The following is a 25,351-nucleotide window of genomic DNA, read 5'->3' as shown; positions in this document are numbered from 1 at the left end:
GTAAGAACGCCCCGATCACTCAGCACTTGTTCTGCATTGAGCATGCAGTGCCGAAGCCATGGTACTGTATCCTCAATGCAGAATGCCAGCACCATATCCGCAGGACATTCCGCAATAAAACCGCAGCATGGAAACAGAAAAAGTTGTGCTGCGGTTTTCTGGGAGCTCCTGCGGAATGTCCTGCGGATATAACTGCAGGACACTTTCCCCCGTGGGCACATAGCCTTAATGGCTGTGTGTTGGGTTATTTAGAGGGCACATTAAATGTACATTGTTATACAAGCTGCACACTGACTACTTTACATTGTATAGAAAGCGTGTACATGTAGAAAGTATGTATAGGATAGGATGTAAAAAACTGTATCTTCTAAAGAAATGATCTGTATGCACAATACGGATTCTTAATATGTAAAGTCTATATTTTAGGGTTTACGCTGTAATAAGAAAATAAGTTGCTTTATTTCTGTTTGTTATCATATTTGTTAGATTAACAAATTTGAAAATGAAAAATATGTATAATGTCTCCAAAGCACTAAAATAATCAAGTCCTTGTGTCGTTCTTGAATTTTTCATTTTTTATATACAAAATTGCACCTTTACACAAGTCTCTCAAATGACATAATTGAATTTCCCAGACCCATCAGTCAGTTATTCATAGGATAACTTGTATCAAAAGCAATTTAATAAAAGCACTCATAAGCATTTTATTCCTATCCATGATTGCAGACATTTACAAAAACCAGAACAACATTTGAGTTTACCTTAAAAAATAACTTATTAAGCAGTGATATACACAGCACAAAATAGTTCAGGGAGAAAATGCGACAATTTGTAATTCAAAAATGTAAACGTGGAAAAAAAAAAAGATGGAACAGAAGTCTCTATGTCTCGCTACTTAAGATGGCATGTGATAATATCCTTTTACAATGTCCTGTGGGAATATATATATATTTATATATATTTATATATATATGTACAGATGATAAATTGCAGTTCTGTTTAGGGCAAATTTTTACATATGCCACTCTTTACAGTCGCTTGAGTTTACGCTTGGACCCGCTTCTTCACAAACAGGGTAAATGGCAAGATATCGAAAAAAATAAAAAGGTTTTGTGTGACGGGGGACCAGGATCCTTAAGTTAAATGGCATGGTGATGAATAGGTCTCCTCAAGGGCAGATCTGTGAAGAGGGCTAACTCACTGCAGTCTTCATGACGAGACATGATGATGAATCACACACTCATTGTCATGCTAGGGGAATACTGTGGAGAAAGAAAAACAAATCAAGGATTAGGAAAGTCTGTCTCTATATACGATATTATGTATTTATGTGTACTTTAATATATACGGAGCATACATGTTCTTGCCCTCCCTGGAGAAGCATCTTCTCTCACAGAGGGGTAGCATCTTCCTCTTCAGAGTTCAAGTAGGGAGTCCTTGTGTCTTTAGACCCAGCTGTCAGTCAGTGCTGGGGGAGCAGTGACCGCGGCAGCTCACTATGCACTGAGCGGTGACTGAAGTTGCGCCAGCCCACCCCTTTGACTGAAAGCTCAAGACTGCCAGGAGGAATAAAGTTAAAGAAGTTGTCCACTACTTATATATTTTACCCATCTACTGTGATGACTAAATTAAGTATATTTTGAAATATCTTGTTTCATCAATTTGGGCACTATTCCTATAACTCAGCGGAGATCACATGACCCTGGCTGCTGCTTTATTAATTATACTAGACCCCCTACTAGGGCACTTTATCACTGCACAGTCCAATCGCTTCTCCTGATGAGAGTGATGCTTCAAGCAGTGCTCTGATCAGGAGAAAGGCTGTTGTAATGTGAGTGCTGGCGCTCTGCTGGCATTCACAGGAAACACATCATGGGAGCAACATTGGTCATCATTTGACCCTAAGCTGCGATGCCAACCCATTGGCGCCCTGTGATCGCGTCGGAATACAGTGATGGCGGCGGGATATAGTGGGATCCCAGCCGGAACGATTTAGATTGTGCTCAGAATTTGACAGAGCGATCTAAGGGGTTAACAGGCACAGGTGGATCAGAGATCCACCTGTGCCTGATAGCCGCACAAATCTGCTGATCAGTACGTCTTTGGTCGTGAAGAGTTTAAATTAAAAAAAAAAATTCAAGTACATGAAGGGTGGAAAGTCATTTTATATGGAAGGAATGTCTATAGGATGGTAACTTTTCCTTAAAGGTATATCAATTTTATTTGCATGAGGTAGAGATGTGAAAGCTAATTTTTAAAGGGAATATGTCACCAAGTTTTTGCTACTTTATCTGAAAGCAGCATAGTGCAGCAAAGGAGACACTAGCGATGTGTCACTTAGTTTATCGGGTGCAGCAGTTGTGACACAATCAGAACTTTTAGATGTAGCAGAGCTCAGATGGTTAACCCCACTTTACACCACAGCTTTCTGCGTACATTGTCTATTGACAGTGAGCGGCTTATGAGAGGAAGGGTAGGCGTGTGTAGTGTGATAATCTCCTGGTGATAAAACAATCATTGTATGAAAACAACAGCACAGTCTAAAGGTGGTGTCACACACAGCGACGACGACAACGACGTCGCTGCTACGTCACCATTTTCTGTGACGTTGCAGCGACGTCCCGTCGCTGTGTGTGACATCCAGCAACGAGCTGGCCCCTGCTGTGAGGTCGTTGCTCGTTGCTGAATGTCCTGCTTCATTTTTTCGTCGTCGCTCTCCCGCTGTGAAGCGCAGATCGCTGTGTGTGACAGCGAGAGAGCGACGAAATGAAGCGAGCAGAGAGCAGGAGCCGGCATCTGGACGCTGCGGAAAGCTGTAACCACTGTAAACATCGGGTAACAAAGGGAAGACCTTTCCCTGGTTAGCCGATATTTACCTTCGTTACCAGCCTCCGGCGCTCTTGCTGCTAGAGCCGGCTCCTGCTCTGTGCACATGTAGCTGCAGTACACATCAGGGCATCGGGTAATTAACCCTATGTGTACTGTAGCTAGGAGAGCAAGGAGCCAGCGCTAAGCAGTGTGCGCGGCTCCCTGCTCTCTGCACATGTAGCGACGTTATGATCGCTGCTGCGTCGCTGTGTTTGACAGCTAAGCAGCGATCATAACAGCGACTTACAAGGTCGCTGTTACGTCACAGAAAATGGTAACGTAACAGCGATGTCGCTGTCGCTATGTGTGAACCCAGCTTAATAGAGGACACATATCTGAAATCTGTGTCTAAGCCCCTAACTCCTGCTGTCTTCAGATTACATAGGAAAAATCTACTGCCAGATTCTCTTTAAGCAGTGTACAATAATGAGCCAAATTTATCACAGTGGTTTATGCTGGTTGATAGTGATAGACTAGACAGTTTAAAGATACACAAAATCTAAGTTTACACCACCTATTGGTTTGACATTTTTGACGCATGGTTTTGCAGCTTAGACCATATCCTCTTCCCCACTCAGCCAAGCTACACAGTCAAATGAGGAACAAAATAGGCCCAGATTCATCATTCGTCAGCAGAATTAAATAGTAAACCTCTTAAAATAACACAAACATTTTGGATAACTAAGTTGGGCAAATATTTTGTGACTTTTAGTGTTTTTAGGACACCCCAGGCCACTTCTACCTACTTTCAGAAAAGTTGCAGGACAAGGCATGACCAAGCCCCCCCAAATAATTTATGATAAATTACACCAGAAATGTACTCAGATCGGTTACTGGGGAAACGTTTCTGGCAATGGTGCGACCTCTTCATGATTTAAGTGTATCTTAAAGAAGCACCCAGGTCTTCAAGACTGATGTACACAATGACAGTCTTGATGAATTGGGCCTAAAATGTTTAAATCAAATAATAAATGTGGCACAAGGCATGTAATGAAGAGATTTGGCGTAAACTGGGGCAGAATTCATAGCATAGTAAATGTTCCTCATTATTTCCATGATCTCAAATAGGGAATACATTGAGAAACTAATGGTTAGTGCCAATGAGGCTAATTTTGTACAAAAGCAGATGATCAAAGTCTATAAATATTTGGGATATTTCTATCAAATGCCATATAATTAATACGTTATGATAAACAGGACATACGACACTCACACTCTCGCTCTGAAAGGGGTTTAAGAAGTTTCCACCCATTTCTCCGTCATCCCGTGGTGTGCCTGGCTGGTTACTCAGGCTCATGTTGTTCGGAGAGTTCTGTGGAATTTGAGAAATAAATGTTATGTGAGGTAGAGCCTCCAGATTAAGGGATTTGTGTGCTACATGAAGGGACACAAGCATCAGCGTCCAGGAATTCAGTATGAGCATGAGTGTATATATCTCCCTGAAGAACTACAATATTCATTGATAATGTGGATCTGTCACAGCATACGCCATACATGTATTTTAGGTCCTCTTACCACTGTTTCACTAGTTCAGCTGACCACCAATTACCAAATTCAACATGGTTCAGCCAATGGTTTGGAAAGCAGATATTTGAGACATCCCTCGCATACAGTGGAGTGAACCAATGCTCTTTACAAGAACCTCTGGCGGCAGCTCATCTCAAGGAGAGCAAAAGGATCAGCGGTCAAAATCCGACATACCGAATCCTTAATATCTCGGGACAATCATCTGGCCAGGACCCTCATATAACAGGCTGGCAGCCAAATCAGGCAATCTTAGCGTTGAAAATTAATTGTGTAAAGATGATTAATGGACATTTAGTGGCACTTGCTCTAGTAGGTCTAGTGATTTTCATATTCGTTTCTTCAATGTTAGAGGAACAGTATGCAAAAAATGTGCACACAAAGAAGAGCAGGTCTCATCATTGGTGATTCCATGCTATTCAGAAAGTGGCCTTACCTTGGAAATACTGTCCATGTCCCCAGAGCCTACAATACAAGGAAATAATTAGAAATGTAAGGTAATAACACAATGTACAATCACCTGACAACAACACAACAGTCAGTAGGTAGTTAACCAGTAAGTACCGTAGTAGTCACTCTTTCTTCTCATGTTTGAGGTTGAGGGCAAATTATATATGCATATAGCTCTTACAAGTCCAGGAGTACCTTTACATAGCCGTCTGTTCCTCCATAACTGAGAGATCAGTCTTTGCATGGATATACAAATGAGACTTAAAGACTATGGTAAATCTGAAGCCTCTGTCACTCCAGCTCTTTTCCCCACCCTGCTTGACTGTTGGCTCTTTTACCGCCTGAAGTCTCACATGAGATGGTGGCACTGAGTGGGGAATAGAGCTGCAGTGACAGAGGCTTCAGATCTACTGTAGGCTTCAGCCTCATTTGGACAAATTAAAACGCTGATTTTTCAAAAATGGAGGTTTTGCTGGACTGGTCTTTTTATAAGCATGTTTCTCTTTCATAGTTTGGATCCTGGAATGGCTTTGCCAGAGTCTCCAGACCTCAACCCAATAGAAAATATTTTGAAGAAGCTGAAACTCAATAATGCCCAGTGACATCCCCGAAACCTGAAAGATCTGTATGAAGAATTGGGCCAAAATCCCTGCTGCAGTGTGTGCAAACTTGGTCAAGAACTACAGGAAACGTCCGACATCTGTAACTGAAAACAAAGGTTTCTGTACCAAACATTAAGTTTGTTTTTCTATTGTATCAAATACCTATTTCATGCAATAAAATGCAAATTAATTATTTAAATATCATACAATGTGATTTTCTGGATTATTTTTTATTCTGTCACAGTTGAAGTGTAGCTATGATAAAAATTACATTCCTCTCCATTCTTTGTACGTGGGAAAACTTGTCATGTATCAAATACTTATTTTCCCCACTGTAGCGGCTACAGAACGAGTTAGCTGGGTATGTATTCCTAAGGTCACTGAGGCTGCGAACAGATCTAGCTCACTAACTGAGTTACGTGTTAACTCATTCTGCAGTCTGCTATGTACGGTAATACACAGCGGCTGTACAAGTCAAAGTCTCCAAATTACACATATCAGATAATCTGTGTGAAGCCCCTTGAATATAAAACCACAGTTTTTGCACAACAGGTCTTAAAGAATTAAAGAGATGGAGCCCAAAGAGTCGGTCTTAAAGGAGCAGCAGCCATATAGTCACTAAGGTGGGGCAACCTGATAACTGGCTCTTAAGTCTGTAATTATAGCAACAACTGTCAATAACGAGGACAGAAGTAACTGGGGCCTCCTTTATGAAATTTGCCTCACATGTAGATTGTTATGGTTGCCTATAGCAACCAGAGTGCAGCTATCAGCAGTGAAGCTGAGCTCTGATTGGTTGCTGTGGACAAAGATGCAGCTAGATGTGAAACTAGTACAAATAGCATGACTGTACCACGTCTACCACACATGCTTTAAAGACCATCTAAAAACTACAGCTTCAGAGCCATCACGGCTGCACTTACCTAATGAGCCATTTATGTGATGCGGTTCCATCCCACCTAATCCACTCATTGGGCCATCTGATCCAGGCCCCATAGGGAACTAGTATAAAAGTAAAAAAGAAATCAAGTACAACAGTGTTCTTCTGAAAATATACAAAGCTATAATCTATTTCTTATACCCAGACCTGGGCAAAGCGTGGACCGGCACAGGTGAAGAGCTAAAAACAGTGGCCCAGTAGCCACACCATGTCCACCCCCGTCTGTGTCCCAATATCACCACTATCCACATCCCCAAGATGCAGATAGCAGTGAATACATTGGTGGAGGATGGAGCTCCTGGCTCCTTCTTTCACCAAATATATATATATATATATATATATATATATATATATATATATATATATATATATATATATATATATATATATATATATATTACAGATCAAAGTTTGGACACACCTTCTCATTCAAAGGGTTTTCTTTATTTTCACGACTCTGAAATTGTAGATTCAAATTGAAGGCATCAAAACTATGAATTAACACATGTGGAATGAAATACTTAACATAAAAGTGTAAAACAACTGAAAATATGTCTTATATTCTAGGTTCTTCAAAGTAGCCACCTTTTGCTTTCATTACTGCTTTGCACACTCTTGGCATTCTCTTGATGAGCTTTAAGAGTTAGTAATGAAAGCAAAAGGTGGCTACTTTGAAGAACCTAGAATATAAGACATATTTTCAGTTGTTTCACACTTTTTGTTAAGTATTTCATTCCACATGTGTTAATTCATAGTTTTGGTGCCTTCAATGTGAATCTACAATTTTCAGAGACGTGAAAATAATGAAAACTCTTTGAATGAGACGGTGTGTGCAAATGTTTGGTCTGTACTGTGCATATGTATGATATATATATATATATATATATATATATATATATATATAAATAAAAAAGGTATAGATAGATAGAACTACACATACTCACCTTGCTCCCATTCAACTGCCCCTCAGCTCCGGGAGAAACTGACTGTTTACACATATAAAGGTGTGTGTGTGTGATAGATAGATAGATAGATAGGTAGGTAGGTAGGTAGGTAGGTAGGTAGGTAGGTAGGTAGGTAGGTAGGTAGGTATGTATATATATATATATATATATATATATATATATATATATATATATATATATATATATATATATATATATATATATATATATATATATATATATATATATATATATATATAGCGATGTGGCAGCTCACACTATTTAAAGGGGACATGTAGGGGATCATACTATATATAGGGGGCTATGTGAGAGCCCACACTGTATAAATGGGGGGCTATGTGAGGGCTCATACTGTATATAAGGGGTTATTTGTGGGCTTGTACTGTATCTAGGGGTGCTCTGTGTGGACTCCTACAGTATACAGGGGGTGTCAGCATACTTGCGTCTGCTCAATATTAAGTGATACACTTAATATAAAACAATAAGTATAATTAACATCTTAATCTAAATATTGAGCAGGATTAATTTCAGCCTATAGGTTCGGCCCCCCCCAACAATCACGGTCTCTAGTGTGTCCCCCTTGGAAAAATGTATTGCTCACCTCTGCCTTATACAGTTACAGTACAATGTATGACATGAAAGGCACACAGACAACTGGGTATGGCTTACCTCTTCGAGGTGATTATTAAAATTATATACATATAATTAAAATCTATCCCCAACTTACATTAGGTCTGTTGGCGCCAGGAGGTACTGCATTCATTAATGTGTACATATTGTCTCCAGAATTTGTGGAATCTGAAATAGGAGCATACAAGTAATGTATAAAATAAGGGCATAGTCTCAGATACAGCAACACTGAACAGAATAGGGGAAGGGGAGTCAATATTTAGAAAAACACAGGTTGTATCTTGTATTGCAGCTCAGCCATATTGAAGGGGATGCAGCTAAGCTCCAATATCTATGGTCGGGCACAGTACTATTTCTGAAAGAAAGTCATATTTTTCTAATACTGGACAACTCTTTAAAGGGAATCTGTTAGGTCCTCCCCTATGCCTCCAACCCAGCAGCATTCATACCTGTATGCCTAAATTCCCTGCCTACCCAGCCCTGTATAACGCTATTCACTAATCTGAATGTTTAATAAAAAAAAAACAAAAAACCCAAACTACTTATAAATCTCCTTTTCCCTATGCTAATTATGGCTTTGACTTGTTGAAGGTGCTGCATTAGTTCCCGACTAGTTGTTCCTTTTTCCATGTTATTATGTTACCGCTAGCTCCTAGAAACTTTTGCGCATGCGCTCGGCTCATTTCGGCCTCGTCAGTATGCCTTTGAAGCTGGGCGTATGCTACCCGGCTTTATTAGGTGCACTGCGCAGGACCAGAGGTTCCGAAGATGTGTATGTGAACTGTATTCTGCACTTCTGGTCATGCGCAGCACGCATAATGAAGCCGGGAAGCGTCCATTCTGCTTCTGAAGATAACTGAAGTGGCTGAAATGAGCCACGTGCATGTGCGAGATTTCCATTAGCTGGCAGTGACGCCGGCTTGTGGAAATCATGTTGTTATCACGCTCACAGGTGTGTGATAACATGGATAAAGGGACGAATAGTCTGGGAAAGTAACGCCCCTTCGACTAAACAAAGACCTAATTAGCATAGGGAATGCAAGCTTTATAAGTCGTTTTTTAAAGATTCATATTAGTGAATAGCGTTATACAGGGCTGGTTAGGGAGGGACTTTGGGCATAAAGGTGTGAATGTTGCCGGGTTGGAGGCAGTGGGGACCCGACAGGTTTCCTTCAAAACATTTCACATCTATTAAATGGAGTCTATAAACCTCCTCCTTACCATGATCATCCAGTACGTAGGAATAAGGCACTTGGGACCCCAGTTCTAGTGATCAATGGAGGTCCCAGTGATCGGATATGTATTACCTATCCTCTCTGGAGAGTGGATACATTTCAATATAAATGTAATTGCACAAGGAAGAAGAACCTACCTGCTGGACTGGGCATAATTGGTGTTCCCGGAGGTCCACCACCCCCAGGAGGGCCCTGCAGAGACAACATTTATGAGATGGTTTATACACAGTCGTGTACACAGCTACTTATCAAGTATATAATATATAACTTAAAAAATAAAAATCCATAACACAAAAAACCCCGAAACTGTGCCGGGTTGTGGTTTTATTTCTTTTTGTTCGTACAATATATATATATATATATATATATATATATATATATATATATATATATATATATATATATAATATTTGCAGGCTCTACCTTATTTGCATCTTATCAAACCTGCTAAATCTGCAGGGGGTTGAATACTACTTGTAGGCACTGTATGCATGTATGTATGTATATGTATATATATATATATATATATATATATGTATATATATATGTATGTATATATCTATATATATAATTGCCTTATTCTGTCTGTCTGTCTGTCTGTCTGTCTATCTGTCTGTCTGTCTGTCATGCTCCGAAATTGTGTCCTTACGGTGACACAAAGCTGATTGGCCGCTGGGCTCGCCATGGCCCCGCCCCCCCACACGGATTGGCCTCTCGCCCCGGCTCTCTGCAGGCCCCGCCCCCTCACGCAATGCACGCTCGCTGTGGCCCAACTGACACGGGGCTCCGATTCCCAGGTGAGTACACACACACACCTCACACACACCTCACACATCACATCCACACACTCACAACATGCTGGGATATCGCTTGCTTCTACACCGGCTCCGTCAGGATCCCGGCAGCGCCAGACATAACCTTGCGATGCTGGGATCTTAACGGAGGCCGTGAAAGCTGGTAACCATTATACACATCGGGTAACTAAGGTCCCTTAGTTACCCGATGTGTATCATAGTTACCAGTGTACACCGGCTCACACTCACTCTCACACACACCTCACACACACATCACATCGCATCCACACATCAAGGTCCTGCAGCTGCAGAACATACATAACATAACAGCACACACACACACAAATCAGATCACACTCACACACACCTCACACATCACATCGCATCCACATACTCACAACATCCTGGGATATCGCTTGCTTCTCGGCGGCGATATTGTGCTGTGAGCTTCCAGGACCTGACGGAGGATCACATGGCCAGAAGCATGTGATATCCCCGGATGTTGTGAGTATCAGCGCGTATGTGCAATATCATCAGTGTCTGTGTGTGTGAGTGTATGCGATCGGGTGTGTGTGTGAGTGTATGCGATCGGGTGTGTGTGAGTGTATGCGATCGGGTGTGTGTGTGAGTGTATGCGATCGGGTGTGTGTGTGAGTGTATGCGATCGGGTGTGTGTGTGAGTGTATGCGATCGGGTGTGTGTGTGAGTGTATGCGATCGGGTGTGTGTGTGAGTGTATGCGATCGGGTGTGTGTGTGAGTGTATGCGATCGGGTGTGTGTGTGAGTGTATGCGATCGGGTGTGTGGGTGAGTGGATGCGATCGGGTGTGTGTGTGAGTGTATGCGATCGGGTGTGTGTGTGAGTGGATGCGATCGGTTGTGTGTGTGAGTGGATGCGATCGGTTGTGTGTGTGAGTGGATGCGATCGGTTGTGTGGGTGAGTGGATGCGATCGGTTGTGTGGGTGAGTGGATGCGATCGGGTGTGGGTGAGTGTCGGCAGAGGAGCACGGCGTGCTGGAGGAGGCTGGGAGCAGAGAGGCTGATCTTGGGGAAGGCTGGGAGGGGGGGGCTGATGCTGAGGGAGGCTGGAAGGAGAGAGGCTGAGCAAACGTGCTCCATCCGCCATACTGCGCACTCCCCATCGTGCTGCATCCCCCATGCTGCGCACTCCCAAACGTGGTCCATCCGCCATGCTGCGCACTCCCAAACGTGGTCCATCCGCCATGCTGCGCACTCCCAAACGTGGTCCATCCGCCATGCTGCGCACTCCCAAACGTGCTCCATCCGCCATGCTGCGCACTCCCAAACGTGCTCCATCCGCCATACTGCGCACTCCCCATCGTGCACCATCCGGCATGCTGCGCACTCCTAAGCGGATGGAGCATGATGGGGGGTGCGCAGCATGGCGGATGGAGCACGTTTGGGAGTGCGCAGCATGGCGGATGGAGCACGTTTCGGAGTGCGCAGCATGACGTATGGAGCACGTTTGGGAGTGCGCAGCATGCCGGATGGTGCACGATGGGGAGTGCGCAGTATGGCGGATGGAGCACGTTTGGGAGTGCGCAGCATGGCGGATGGAGCACGTTTGGGAGTGCGCAGCATGGCGGATGGAGCACGTTTGGGAGTGCGCAGCATGGCGGGTGGAGCACGTTTGGGAGTGCGCAGCATGGCGGATGGAGCATGATAGGGGGTGCGCAGCATGGCGGATGGAGCACGTTTGGGAGTGCGCAGCATGGCGGATGGAGCACGTTTGGGAGTGTGCAGCATGGCGGATAGAGCACGATGGGGAGTGCGCAGCATGGGGGATGGAGCACGATGGGAGGTGCACACCTCCCCCCAACACACACACACACGCGCACTGCACAACACACACACACTAGGAATCACAAACAACGCCCTACACAGACACCCACACACACAGACAACGCTGCACACACAAATATACGCACATACTGCACAACACACACATTGCTCAAAACATACCTCCCCCCAAAACACACCACACCCACACAAACCGCGCAACACACACACAACGCGACAGACACACAGCGCTCCACAAACAACGCAACACACGCAACACACATACAACACCGCTCTCACCCCCCGCGACACTCAGAACATGTACAGCGCCCTACACAAACACTTCGTAACTACACACAACAACATCTATATATATAACAAAAATCATACATGAACTACACAATACGTAAATTCTAGAATACCCGATGCGTAGAATCGGGCCACCTTCTAGTATATATATATATATATATATATATATATATATATATATATATATATATATATATATATATATATATATATATATATATATATATATATATATATATGAAGCACCAAGGATGTAAAGGTTTGTGAGTGTAAACAACTAACTCAGATGATGACATGAAACCACTATTTGGGCTGTGTACCCAAAGGTTAGCGTCGTATCAAACATCACCCCCTACAGGAACCTATGGAGCAGAAATAATGTATAATACCACAAGCCAAAGTTATTAACTGCCCATATCATCATGATCTGGAGAGGGGGCTTATTAGGTTTACTGGAAAATACAGCTGAGCAATCAATAGATATTAATAATGTAGGTATGGCTTATTAATGCCCATTAACTATAAAAAAATAAAAAAAATGGGAAGAAGATAATATTTTTAGGTGACAACTTGCCTTTGCCCTGGCTTATTAACAATTATTTTGGTGCTTATTGAAAAATGCCGGCAACTCCTTATTACGAGGTAAAATCAGAACTAATCCGAGATGTAACATTTCTTGCGGTCTCATCAGCCAATACGGCATTTTGGTAACATGGGAAGCCCCAGGGATATAAAGTAAGGGCCACCGTTTAGTGAATAGTAGAAGGTAAATAAAAAAATACAATGATATATAATTATTAGGGCGCCTAAGACGAAGGATGAGTAAATATAATGGGAAATTCTCTCTCTTTTTTTTTTTTTTAACGCTATCCTGAAACTTTTTATCAGGTTATGCGCTGGTAAATAAAACTTTCTGTAAACTTTACAACTAATCAGGCAAGAAAGAAGTGGTTAAATGTGACTATAAAAGGCATCTTTAAATTCTATAAGCGGAACGGAAAACTGTTGCTTTCTATGGTCTCCACGCCAGTAGTTTTATTGCTTCTCCATAAACTGACCACATTAGTGGATTCTTCTGCAGCAAAACGGTGGAGTTAATCAATGGGTTTTTGAGCTCCTCATTGTTACAAATGATTCTGAAGTACCTTTTAACAGTCACATGTATGCGGCGGATGGTATTATGTAGGAAAGCCTGGCTCTCCCTGCATCTGTGCGCAGATTGGTAACTGTTCTTCAAACGAATATCAACATATGCACATTAAACGTCAGACAAAACAGCGGAGCTCGGCTCAGATGTTCACTCCGCAGACAATACTCAAGGGCTCCTCTTAACATCTGGATAACTATTTCTTTGACTAAATAAAATGTAACATCAATTCCAATGAGCAAACAAAACCAGATGAACTTACTACATAATTCCCAGGAGACGCAGACGAGTAGGGTATCTAAAAGCAAATAAAAATCAAAGTTACTCTTTTATTGTTCAGAGAGAACATCTATTGATTGCTTTCCTTGTTGGGGACATTTTTCTTGCAGGGCATATTGTCCTCTTTAGTTAGATTAGTCCACATGGATATTAAAGGGAAGTGGCCGCACGTGTCGCATTACAGCAGCTGCTTCTTATGTGAAGGAGTGGAATTACGGGCAAGTGCAATCTCGGTGGGTAAAGGAACCTAAAAGCCTTGGCCTGGTGAGGAAGGGACCACCCGTCTGCAGTCACAAAAATATGGAGTAATAACCGGCAGCGACCACGATAGGCGGTGTTCAAATCACGTGTATGAACTAGGTTAAACAAGAAAAGATCTTATGTGGAATGTCATTGGAGGACCTGCATATAAGCCAAAAAGGATGTCCGTTTGATAACACCAAGCTGTTCTGCATCGTTAAGCTTGATACATTAAAAATAAAACTCATCTACCCTTCACCCTCCTCAAAAAAAATGTATAATATCCTTTCTTTTTTATAATGAGAGCCTATTGGCAACGTTCAACCAAAGCCATGTCTGGAAAGCCACCACCAGAAAACTCAAGAGCAACATCAACAGAGCCGAATATAGAAGGATCATAGATAACCCAAAGGGAAGCCTAAAAGAAGTGCACACTTCATACAAGTCTGGCCCCGAAGACTCAATGGCACCGGTGGTGACACTAAAGGCCCTGTCACACACAGAGATAAATCTGCGGCAGATCTGTGGTTGCAGTGAAATTGTGGACAATCAGTGCCAGGTTTGTGGCTGTGTACAAATGGAACAATATGTCCATGATTTCACAGCAACCACAGATCTGCCAAAGATTTATCTCTGTGTGTGACGGGGCCTTTAGTCTTTTAGCATCCAAAATGGCAACAATGGCACTTATATAATGATACGGTCAACACCTTCTATAGTAAGAGACTAGCGACAGATTCTGGGCCAGAGTCTTTTTGCCTTGTGAGACTCTGCAGATTCAATGTTTTCTCTTTCCTTTTGGAAATTTATCGTAAAATTATCGGGAGATATGTCGTCGGGGTCACTGATTCAGTGACGCACATCCGGCATCGTTTGTGACGTCGTTGCGTGTGACACCTACCAGCGACTCCGAACGATCGCAAATAGGATGAAAATCGTGGATCGTTGACACGTCGTTCATTTTTTTAAAAAAATTGTCCGTTTTGGGGAAGCAGCCGACATATTGCTCCGTTTCACACCCTGACAACATCGAACAACATTCAAATGACCGCCTGGGTCCAACAATATATTGTTGATCGCTGATGCGTCGATTTTGAGATCGTTACGTGTTACAGCAAATAAACGACCTATAAGCGATACCGGCAAATTGTAAATACGATCTGGGCGTGTCACGTTGCACATGCGATCGCACGATAAATCGTTGTGTGTAAAGCAGCTTTTAATGTCAGTATTCCTTGCCAGTAAGCCTTCTCATTACCTTCCGAGGTGTTTCCGGTTTGGACCACTCCCAGTCTCTATAGATACCCTCCGCTCCCAGTAGAAAGTGCTGGTTACGTACATTCATTTGGATGCTTGGACAGGAAATGGATGGAGCTGGTGGAGCCCTCTCTGAAAGTTGCTGTGTAGGCTGCAGTCCTGTTGCTGACTGCAGCTGTCTGTTGTTGTTGTTTTTCCCATCTGTATTTCCTTCCCCTGGTGTGTTATTAGTGTGGTGGTGGGACTAGTGTCCCTCACCTGCCAGCTCACTAAGCACAGCTAGTACAGGGTCTGCCAGAGGCTCAGGTATCCTGTTCAGCGACAGGTGCGGAACCTGTATAGGGACTGGCTAGAAGTGTAAAGTACAGCTGCAGGTGATAGAAGGAAGTGTCCCATCTTCCCCCTCACTAGTGCTAGAGCCCACCATTGTTAAAGTGTCCCTGGTGTACCCATTGTTTGTGGTGTGTTGCGTCATATGCCATATTTCCGTTGTCACTCAGGTTATAGAATTATTCTAATAGGTCTGTCTTGTTAACAGAGCTTACATTCTAGTAATGCTATAATGAGATCGGTTAGGCCTCATTTACATAGAATAATATAAAAGAAGTCAATAATCATTTTAAAAGTCTAATAAAAAAAAATAAAATATGTGGACTAAACTAACAGACGAAAAATATATCAAATAAGTATATACTCACTGAATTTGCGCTACCAGGGTTGGGCCATGGTCTTCCGCCACCCGGACCCCTGAATATTAAAACAAAGATCATCATTATCAAAACAATTACCAAAATATCAGAACAAAAAAGAAAAAAAAAACCCACCAAACGTTTTTCTATTCCATATTTCCAATGTTAACTTATTGAAAGGTTTACAGGTGGCATACATGAGGCTGTTAGACTAGGTCAGGAGAGCTGTGGTCAGTGCAGGCATTGCAGTCTGTATACAGACCATGAGACATGGACATGTGAATTCAGTCCTAGCAAAAAAAGCTCCCCTTGTAGCCCCAGCCTTCAAGAGATTTTCCCACAAAGTTCATTTTAATCCATAGATCTTGGAATAATAAGTTCCACAATTGGATGTGTTTATATTAAATGTTCCAGTGCTGAGATAATCTTATATATGTGTCCCTGCTGTGTACTGTGTAATGGCCGTGTCTGACCGCACAGGGACATGGTCTGATCACACAAAATCTCCTGCGTCGGGGAGGAAACAAAAAAGTATAAAGACATTACAGCATGGGATTGCAAATAATTTTTTGAGCTAAAACTTTTTTTTTTTTTTTTTTTTTAACAAGCAGGGAAATGTTTTACCTCACAAAAAGAATTTTCTATGAGCCTCTGCTGTAATGTCTTTCTACTCTTGTTTGCGTTCTCCCCGCCCCAGGAGATGTGGTATGATCAGACCATGTACCTCTACGGTCAGACACGGCCGTTACACAGTACACAGCAGGGACAGACACATACTGTATATAACATAGCACAGGAACATTTTTTTTTAACACATCCAATTGTGGAAATTATTATTTTTCCAAGATCTATTAATTAAAATCAACTTAACGTTGATTAACGTCGTTTGTGGGAAAACCCATTAAACCGTTTAAGCAATACAACTAATTATCAAATGACTAAACAATAATGCACATTAGATATCATTTGTTCATTTATTAAACCTCTACAGATCACCTTCATGGAGCTAAAGCGATTCAGGAAACCAACACAGGTCAAGTAAATGCCCCTATTAATGGGGAGTTGGTGCAGTCCACTTACATATTCATCCCAGGCATCCCTGGACCACCAAGTGCATTCAGTGGTGGTCGCATCCCACCTCCGTAGCTCTGCAATGATAACCAAGGGTCAGACTACCACAAAACAAAAAAACAAAACCAAAGAGGAAAGGAGAAAGAAAGGACAGTACATTAATGGACGCCATACAGATGTCGGCTGACAGCACCTAAACACACACACAATACACCACAGCAGAAGGCCGCCATACAGCGAGCAAACAATTATAAACACTTGGAAAAAAGTGCATGCTTTTATAGACTTTACAAGGGGGTGTGGCTTGCAGGGTAATAATGCAGGGCCTAAAGACACACCTCCTTAGACTCCTGCGAGCCACACCTCCTTGTAAAGAGCATAAAAAGTTGCACCAAATAGAAAATCTGATATCTTTGGAACCGTATGTAGGATTTTATAGAAAAAAAAGAAGACGACGCAGAACACTCAGGAGCAGCGGGGATAAAATAACAAAAAAAAAAAAATTGGCCACTTTTGCCCTAGCTCCTCCATTAACAGGATGAATGCGATTAGGATGAATGTTTGCCTTTTTTCTAAACAGCACCACTTTTCTCTATAGTACTTTTCTCTATAGTACTTTTCTCTATAGTACTTTTCTCTATAGTACATTTTCCTCTATAGTACATTTTCCTCTATAGTACATTTTCCTCTATAGTACATTTTCCTCTATAGTACATTTTCCTCTCTACCACTTTTGCCTCTCTACCACTTTTGCCTCTCTACCACTTTTGCCTCTCTACCACTTTTGCCTCTCTACCACTTTTGCCTCTCTACCACTTTTGCCTCTCTACCACTTTTGCCTCTCTACCACTTTTGCCTCTCTACCACTTTTGCCTCTCTACCACTTTTGCCTCTCTACCACTTTTGCCTCTCTACCACTTTTGCCTCTCTACCACTTTTGCCTCTCCACCACTTTTGCCTCTCCACCACTTTTGCCTCTCTACCACTTTTGCCTCTCTACCACTTTTGCCTCTCTACCACTTTTGCCTCTCTACCACTTTTGCCTCTCTACCACTTTTGCCTCTCTACCACTTTTGCCTCTCTACCACTTTTGCCTCTCTACCACTTTTGCCTCTCTACCACTTTTGCCGCTACAGCACTTTTTTTCCTCTATAGCACTTTTACTCTATACCTGTTTTTTGGTGTTACCTTGTCTGCTACTCGGCCGCATTTACTTGTATGGGACGGAGCTGCAATACCAGACAAGCAAAAACTGATCTTTTTCTCTCAAACAGATACAAACCCTTTTACTCTGTAAATTGAGAGATCCTATTTTCTGTATCAATATGACTATACATTAACGGCTCTGGACATCTTATCTCAATAGAAAATGAAGACATTTTCTAAATAATAAACAAAATATTATTTTGCTGTAGATCTACCCATGCTAATAAGTGGGGAAAAATATGCAATAAAAACACGAATATAAAAAAATACAAAAAACCTACTTTATACAGCAATTTTCCAACCAACACATCAGGATTTGCAGCCGAATTTTCTGCTGCATATCTTAAACATGTACACATAACACTATTCATTCATCTAGCTGGTTGTCCCGAGACTTTTCATATAGGTCTAACATTACAGCAATTTTTGCAGTTTCTGGTCACTCTCCTCTATGCCTCCCTTTACTCAGTGTCAACAATAGCAACAGGAAGGATTTGTAAATGAGCGCTCACAGTGTGGAGAGGGAAAAAGCATCCATAGTTTCATGGAGGGCAGATGATGTAACAGGTGGTAGTGTATAGAGTGTAGATAAGGGGGAAAAACACAGAAAACAGCCTGCAGGGAGAGATCACGGAGGCAATGTACAGTATATAGAGTGTGAGAGCCTATGAAAGGCTCAGCAGGGGATTGCAACACAGTATTAGCATCAGTGTGTGTCAGCACAAGTGATAACAGATTCCTCATGGGCTGTAAAAAGAGTAATCAGTACAAAAATGAAGCTGTGCCAGTACGTAACATCTGGTAAAGGCAGCAGCATCCTGGACACACAGACTTCATATCCACTGCACATTACTGGAAGTGACATGAGAAATGTCTGACACTAAGAACAAGTTGCAATCTACTTATCGGGGGTTTAACAAAACTGAAGAATTCAAAATTTGACATGAAACTTGATAAAAACTTGGTGACATTCTTTTTATAAAAGCTATGTCACTGAGAATAGCAAGATGCAGGAGCAGAGACCCTGATTCCAGCAGTTTATCACTTAACATACTGGTTCCTGCAGTTTTCATAAAATCCCCGTTTCTCCGCTGAAGATCTAGCATGCTCAGAATGCAGAGATCGGACTGGCAGCCTTTTTTACGCTGACAGCTGGCATTTAGTGGGGGAAGGGTAAGACAGCAGGAGAACTACATGGCACGGGACAACCAGTCCTCTAGTGATAATCTCCTGCTGATAAAAAAAAACAACAGATTTTATTGAAACTATAAGGCTATGTGCGCACTAGAAATGTGAAAATTTCTTGAGAAACTTCTGCCAGTGAAAGATTTCCGGACCTGCGGAAAAAATCCGCACCAAATCCGCATGCGGTTTTGCCGCGGATTTGCCGCGGATTTACCGCAGGTTTGTCCCTGCAATAAATAATAAAGATAATCGATAGACAGATAATGGATAGAGGGAAAGATGGATAGATGAATAGATAGATAGATAGAGGGATAGATAGATTGATAGATAGAGGGATAGATGAATAGATAGATAGAGGGATAGATAGATTGATAGATAGAGAGATAGATGGATAGATACATAGATAGAGGGATAGATGGATAGATAGATAGATAGATAGATAGATGAGAAAAACCTATATAATGTTCCACCTCCCTGCATTTTCTAAGCTGGCACCCTTTAGTGACTTTCATGTGGCACTAAAGGGTGCTTAGCCTTGTATTTAGCCATAAAATAAATAAATAATTAAAAAAAAACGACGTGAGGTCCCCCCATTTTTTGTAGCCAGCTAGGGTAAAGCAGACTGCTGCAGCCTGCAGACCACCGCTGGCAGCTTCACCTTGGCTGATAATCCAAAACAGTGGGCACCCCACGCTGTTATTTTAAATTATATAAATAATTTAAAACAAAAAACGTGCGTCCCCCCCCATATTGGATCACCAGCCAAGGTAAAGCGGACAGCTGGGGTCTGATATTCTCAGACTAGGGAGGTCCATTGTTATTGGACACTCCCCAGCCTAAAAATAGCAGGCCGCAGCCGCCCCAGAAGTGGCGCATCCATTAGACGTGCCAATCCTGGCGCTTTGCCCCAGCTCATCCCGCGCCCTGGTGCGTTGGCAAACGGGGTAATATATGGGGTTGATGCCAGATGTGTAATGTCACCTGGCATCAAGCCCTGGGGTTGTTGAGGTCAGGCGTCTATCAGATACCCGACATCACCAACCCAGTCAGTAATAATTAAAAAATAGACAACAAAAAAAGTTTTATTTGAAAAAACACTCCACAAAACATTCCCTCTTTAACCAATTTATTGAAAAGAGCACAATCAATTCCACGTCCGGCGTAATCCAATAAGGGGGGGGGGGGGCACGGCGATCCATACCATAGTCGCTGTCCCAGTCAATGAAGAACAGAATGTTCCCCATTGGCTGGGAGAGCAATGCAGTGACCTGAGCTAACATCAATAGGTCAGCTCAGGTCACTGCAGGGGATGTCCAGCGCTGCCATCAGGAGCATAGATGAGATCATTACCTTCTGTGATCATCTCCTGTACTGCTGACGTAAGCGCTGTCACTGACTTCTATGCCCGCCGCGTTGTCAGAAGTCTCGCGAGAGCCCGTGACGTCACCGCTAGTCGTCACAGCAGGTAATGATCTCACCTCCTGACAGCAGCAATCGTCATCCCCGCGGCTCCCAGCACTGCAGGATGTCAGTGTCTGCCTGCGCTGCCGCGTGACAGGCTGCTGACACTGCGGGCAGACACTGACACCCTGCAGTGCAGTGTCAGTGTCTGCCTGTGTCAGTGTCTGCCTGCGCTGCAGCGTGACAGGCTGCTGACACTGCGGGCAGACACTGACACTGCAGTGCAGGCAGCCGCGAGGCCGGAGCAGGACACAGACTGCACGGGCACCTGGAGGTCGCACGGAAGTGCTTCTGTGCGGCGTCCAGGGAGTGCGACGTGTGTGTTTACTCTGCTCCGCTTCCTCTTCCTGGCATAATGACATCGCTCCCTGCAAAACCGCAGGCAGCGATGTGCATTCCCGCAGGTAATTCGCGGCTATTCCGGTGGTATACCGCACATCATTGCTACCTGCGGAATACCCCCGGAATACCGCAGGTACCTGCGGAAATTAATGGACATGCACATTTTCTCAAGAAAGTTTCTCGAGAAAATTTTCTCAAGAAATTTTCTTGAGAAAAATCCGCACAGTGCGCACAGCTATTTTTTTTTTTCACATTGAATTTCATGGGAAATATCTGCACAAAGATTGCAGACATTTCTCAAGAAATTTCCGGGGCAAATCCGCGGGTAAATCCGCAGGTAAAAAGCTCTAGTGCGCACATAGCCTAAGACCCCCTTCACAAGTCTGTGAAAAACATTTGTGTTTTGCATGTCCATGTTGAAGGTTTATATGGCCCATCCGTGTGCCGTAATGTTGGCACTCTAGTGTTCACCCGTGTGCTATCTGTGATAGCACACGGAGAACAGGAACTTTCTCACCTGTCCCCGATGCTCATGTCTCCTGCGTTGCTGCTTCCGGGTCTGCAGTGCAGTGAATATTCATGAGCATAATGAGCGGGCCCTGAAGAAAGCGATAATAGTGCAGAAGACAGCAGCACTGGAGACAGGCGAGTATAGAAAGTCATTTTAAGTTGAAAGATGTGTTTTCTTCGGGACATGTCACACGGATCACATTAGTATGCCGGCTGTGTGACATCAGTGCTGTCGGAGAAAAACAGACTTGTCGCTGTGCGGAACACAAACGGTCCTTGTGACAACACTGATGTGTGTGCAGACCCATTGATATTAATGAGTCTGCGTATGTCAGTGTCTCCGGAACATATGAAACCGAAGTGTGAAAGGGGCCCAGGTAATGACACATCGTTGGAATCAGGGTCACTTCTCCTATATCATGCTATCAGTTCAAAAATAAAAAAAACTGGTGACATATTCCCTTTAACACAACTCAGCCACTAAAATGTAAAATCATTTCCCATGTCAAAAGTGTTCCTAGCCTTTAATCCAAATCTTGCGGCAACCCCTTCTTGAATGAGCTGCAGGACATTAACATCCTGGACCTTCACTCCAAGGACGATCCATGTAACTGAGCACTGATGCAGAGGTAAAGATGACATCTTAAAAGGAGCTTTTCAGGAATTTCTCTGCAGAATGTTTTTTTCAATAACTGGCTTATTGGATTGTAGCACATTTTGGAGTTTTGTGGCACTTGTAAACCTCTAAAGCCCTTTAATCTATTCACCCTTTGGGATTCTTTAAGGATGTAAACAAAAGCTTTGTGATGATTTTCTGCATTGTAATTGTGATCATCAAATATCTGCCAAGGAACCAAAAGACGCAAAACGACATTTGCAACTCTGTGGAATTACCATTCAAACAACATAATAATAGTGGCACAATACAGTTTGGGTAATGTCATAATAAATCCGTCTCCCAAGTGTAAAGATCTGAATATGGCGCCGGTTACAAAATGTGCAGTGGGTCTGAAATGCTGTACATAATGTGATGAATACAGACAATCAGCCTTTACCTCTTGTACACGTCAGCTGAAGTTCACATTGGACATTTGTCTTTCTATATACAGTGGAACCTTGGTTTACGAGAACAATCAGTACTGTGCTTGTAAACCAAGTTACTCGTCTAGCAAAGCAACATTTCCCATAGGAAATAATGCAAGCTCAGGCAATTCGTTCCATAACTTCAATGTCCCATCCTGGTGCCCTATTGTGCCATCCCACACATGTACACATGTACACATGTACACACACACACACATCATATGCTCACCTTACCTTCCGTTCCATCGCCGGCCTCCTGGTTCTTGTAGTTCGCCGGTACAGGATGTGTATCAGGTAACCATCGCGACTGATGCCGGAGCTTCCGCTGCCAGTGCGTCTCTGATTGGTCAGCGCGCTGCCTTTGAGAAGCGGCTGACAGCGGAAGTTCCTCCATCGTCGCGATGGTTACCTGATACACATCCTGTACCGGTGAACTAAAAGAACCATGAGGCCGGCGATGGAACAGAAGATAAGGTGAGAATATTATGTGCATTATGTGAGTGTGCCCGCTGGTTTGTGTGTTTGTGTGGACTGCAAGAGCGGGTCTGAGTGGAAACGGAAATGTGTGTGGTGAGTATTTGCTCGTAAACAGAGTGACAATTTTACAGCAACTTTGCTCATATAGTGAAATACCTACTAAACCATAGGTTACATACCTGTGGGCCAAGAGGAACCATCCCTCGGGGGCCGCTCATTCTCTGCATGGGCCCACCCATGTTTGGATGTCCTGAAGTAGTGAGAAGAAATGATAAAAGTTATTACGATAACACTTTTCATCTACCAAGACATTATTCTGGCATTTATACTCAATGTCAAACTAGGAAATGCGTTCTTGCAGTAGTTAGCAGAATCATCTCCTTGGATTGAGATGACCCAGCAAAGTGGTGACTGCATGAGAATGTGACTGCGTGAAAGCAAAGACAAACGCTACAGAGGTTATTAATGTACCCGGCAATTCTCAGAATAGTGGTTTACCAAAGCCATGGACTGGGGAAAATAATGGCATTTCTAACAGATGACCATCTACCATAATTGTAATTACACTAATTTTAATTGCACTGGGGGAGAAGAGAATAAATATACCATAATGCTACATTTGTCAATAAAATTCTTTTTAAAATTCTTTTGAAAACAGCAGCATTCAGAATTTTTGATATGTGAAATATGGACATGTTTGCCACTTGGCATGAGGAGTAATTGGAAAAGTAGAGGGCACTAATCCCATGAAAATCATGCATAACATGGTGCCTGCATCTCAGATATGCAAAGCACTGAGCCAATAAATGGGTTTTCTGGCACTTTAAAGTGAGTCACTCACCAGTTTTTTGTCAACTAATTGGAGAGCAGCATGATGAAGGAAAAAAAAAAAAAAGATGCTGATTCCAGCGATGTGTCCCTTACTGGGCTACTTAGTGTAGCTTCCATAAAATCACTGTTTAATCAGCAGTAGATTATCATTAGGACTATTTGGCATGCTGCAGGTAGTCCAGCATATTTATGAGCTCTGTATAATTGCTATATTTGCAGCAGAGAAAACATTGACTTTATCAAAACGACAGCAAACGGCTCAGTAAGTGACACATCGCTGGAATCAGGGCCTTGTCTCTACATTATGCTGCTCTCAGATTGGGTTGCAAAAACCTGGTGACAGATTCACTTTAATAATGATGGCCTGCCATTAGTGAATATGTTTTAAATATCAGACTAGGACGTATGATTCGCACGAGTGCAATGTAAGAAAATCTGGCGTAGCACATGGCCCCATTTAAGATAATGCTGCAGCTCACATCTGCAAATTATTCCTCAGTCCTAATCGGACTGAAAAAAATATTGCAGCATGATGCGATTATCTGCGAGTCTCTCATCACTCGCACCCATATAAGTCTATGGGAGCGAGAGAACCATCGGACTGCACTCAGATGTCATCCAAGGGCAGTGCGACATACGCACAGGCTGACGATGGAGAGATTAATCCCTCCCTCCCCTCCGTAGGTGTGATCCGATCCCAAGATTGGATCACAGTTGCATGACATTCGATTCACACTTGCAGCAGACAGGGATCCGAGGGTCATTAGCATATCACATCAGATGCCATATGATAGTGTGTCTCTGCCCTTAGGGTACCGTCACATTTTAGCGAGGCTCCAGCGATCCCACCAGTGACACGACCTGGTCAGGATCGCTGGTGCGTCGCAACATGGTCGCTGGTGAGCTGCCAATCAGGCAGATCTCACCAGCGACCAGTGACCAGCCCCTAGCGACGCATGGAAGCGATGCTGCGCTTGGTAACTAAGGTAAATATCGGGTAACCAAGCGCTTGGTTACCCGATATTCACCTTGTTTACCAGCGCTGGCTGGCTCCCTGCATTCCTAGCCAGAGTACACATCGGGTTAATAAGGAAACCGCTTTGCTTATTTACCCGATGTGTACTCTGGCTAAGTGTGCAGGGAGCAGGGAGCCGGCACTGGCAGCCTGAGAGCGGCAGACGCTAGTAACCAAGGTAAATATCGGGTAACCAAGCAAAGCCCTTCGCTTGGTTACCCGATATTTACCTTGGTTACAAGCTTACCGCAGGCTGCCAGAAGCCGGCTCCCTGCACATTCAGATCGTTGCTCTCTCGCTGTCACACACAGCGATGTGTGCTTCACAGCGGGAGAGCAATGTCCAAAAAATGAACCAGCACTGTGTGTAACGAGCAGCGATCTCACACCAGGGGCCAGATCGCTGCTCAGTGTCACACACAGCGAGATCGCTAATGAGGTC

At 43.1% G+C, this 25,351-nt stretch overlaps 1 protein-coding gene across 4 annotated transcripts in view; it reads right to left on the bottom strand.

Moving 5' to 3' along the window:
* Positions 1–557: 557 nt before the first annotated feature.
* Positions 558–25,351, bottom strand: part of SSBP2 (single stranded DNA binding protein 2) — a 268,346-nt gene continuing 243,552 nt past the window's right edge. For 2 of the 4 annotated variants that reach the window (XM_075325139.1, XM_075325141.1), the window contains 10 exons: positions 23,244–23,314; positions 16,810–16,877; positions 15,739–15,787; positions 13,527–13,562; positions 9,352–9,406; positions 8,077–8,147; positions 6,368–6,446; positions 4,829–4,857; positions 4,082–4,180; positions 680–1,262 (listed from right to left, as the gene is read on the bottom strand). In XM_075325139.1, the coding sequence (XP_075181254.1) occupies positions 1,233–1,262; positions 4,082–4,180; positions 4,829–4,857; positions 6,368–6,446; positions 8,077–8,147; positions 9,352–9,406; positions 13,527–13,562; positions 15,739–15,787; positions 16,810–16,877; positions 23,244–23,314 (587 nt within the window). In that variant the 3' untranslated portion in view covers positions 680–1,232. Of the gene's footprint in view, positions 1,263–4,081; positions 4,181–4,828; positions 4,858–6,367; positions 6,447–8,076; positions 8,148–9,351; positions 9,407–13,526; positions 13,563–15,738; positions 15,788–16,809; positions 16,902–23,243; positions 23,315–25,351 lie in introns of all 4 variants that reach the window. The other 2 variants (XM_075325138.1, XM_075325140.1) reach the window with 2 other exon arrangements.

The sequence above is a fragment of the Anomaloglossus baeobatrachus genome, chromosome 1 (assembly GCF_048569485.1).
Source record: "Anomaloglossus baeobatrachus isolate aAnoBae1 chromosome 1, aAnoBae1.hap1, whole genome shotgun sequence".
Lineage (NCBI taxonomy): Eukaryota > Metazoa > Chordata > Amphibia > Anura > Aromobatidae > Anomaloglossus > Anomaloglossus baeobatrachus.
This window is presented reverse-complemented; position numbering and strand designations above follow the sequence as displayed.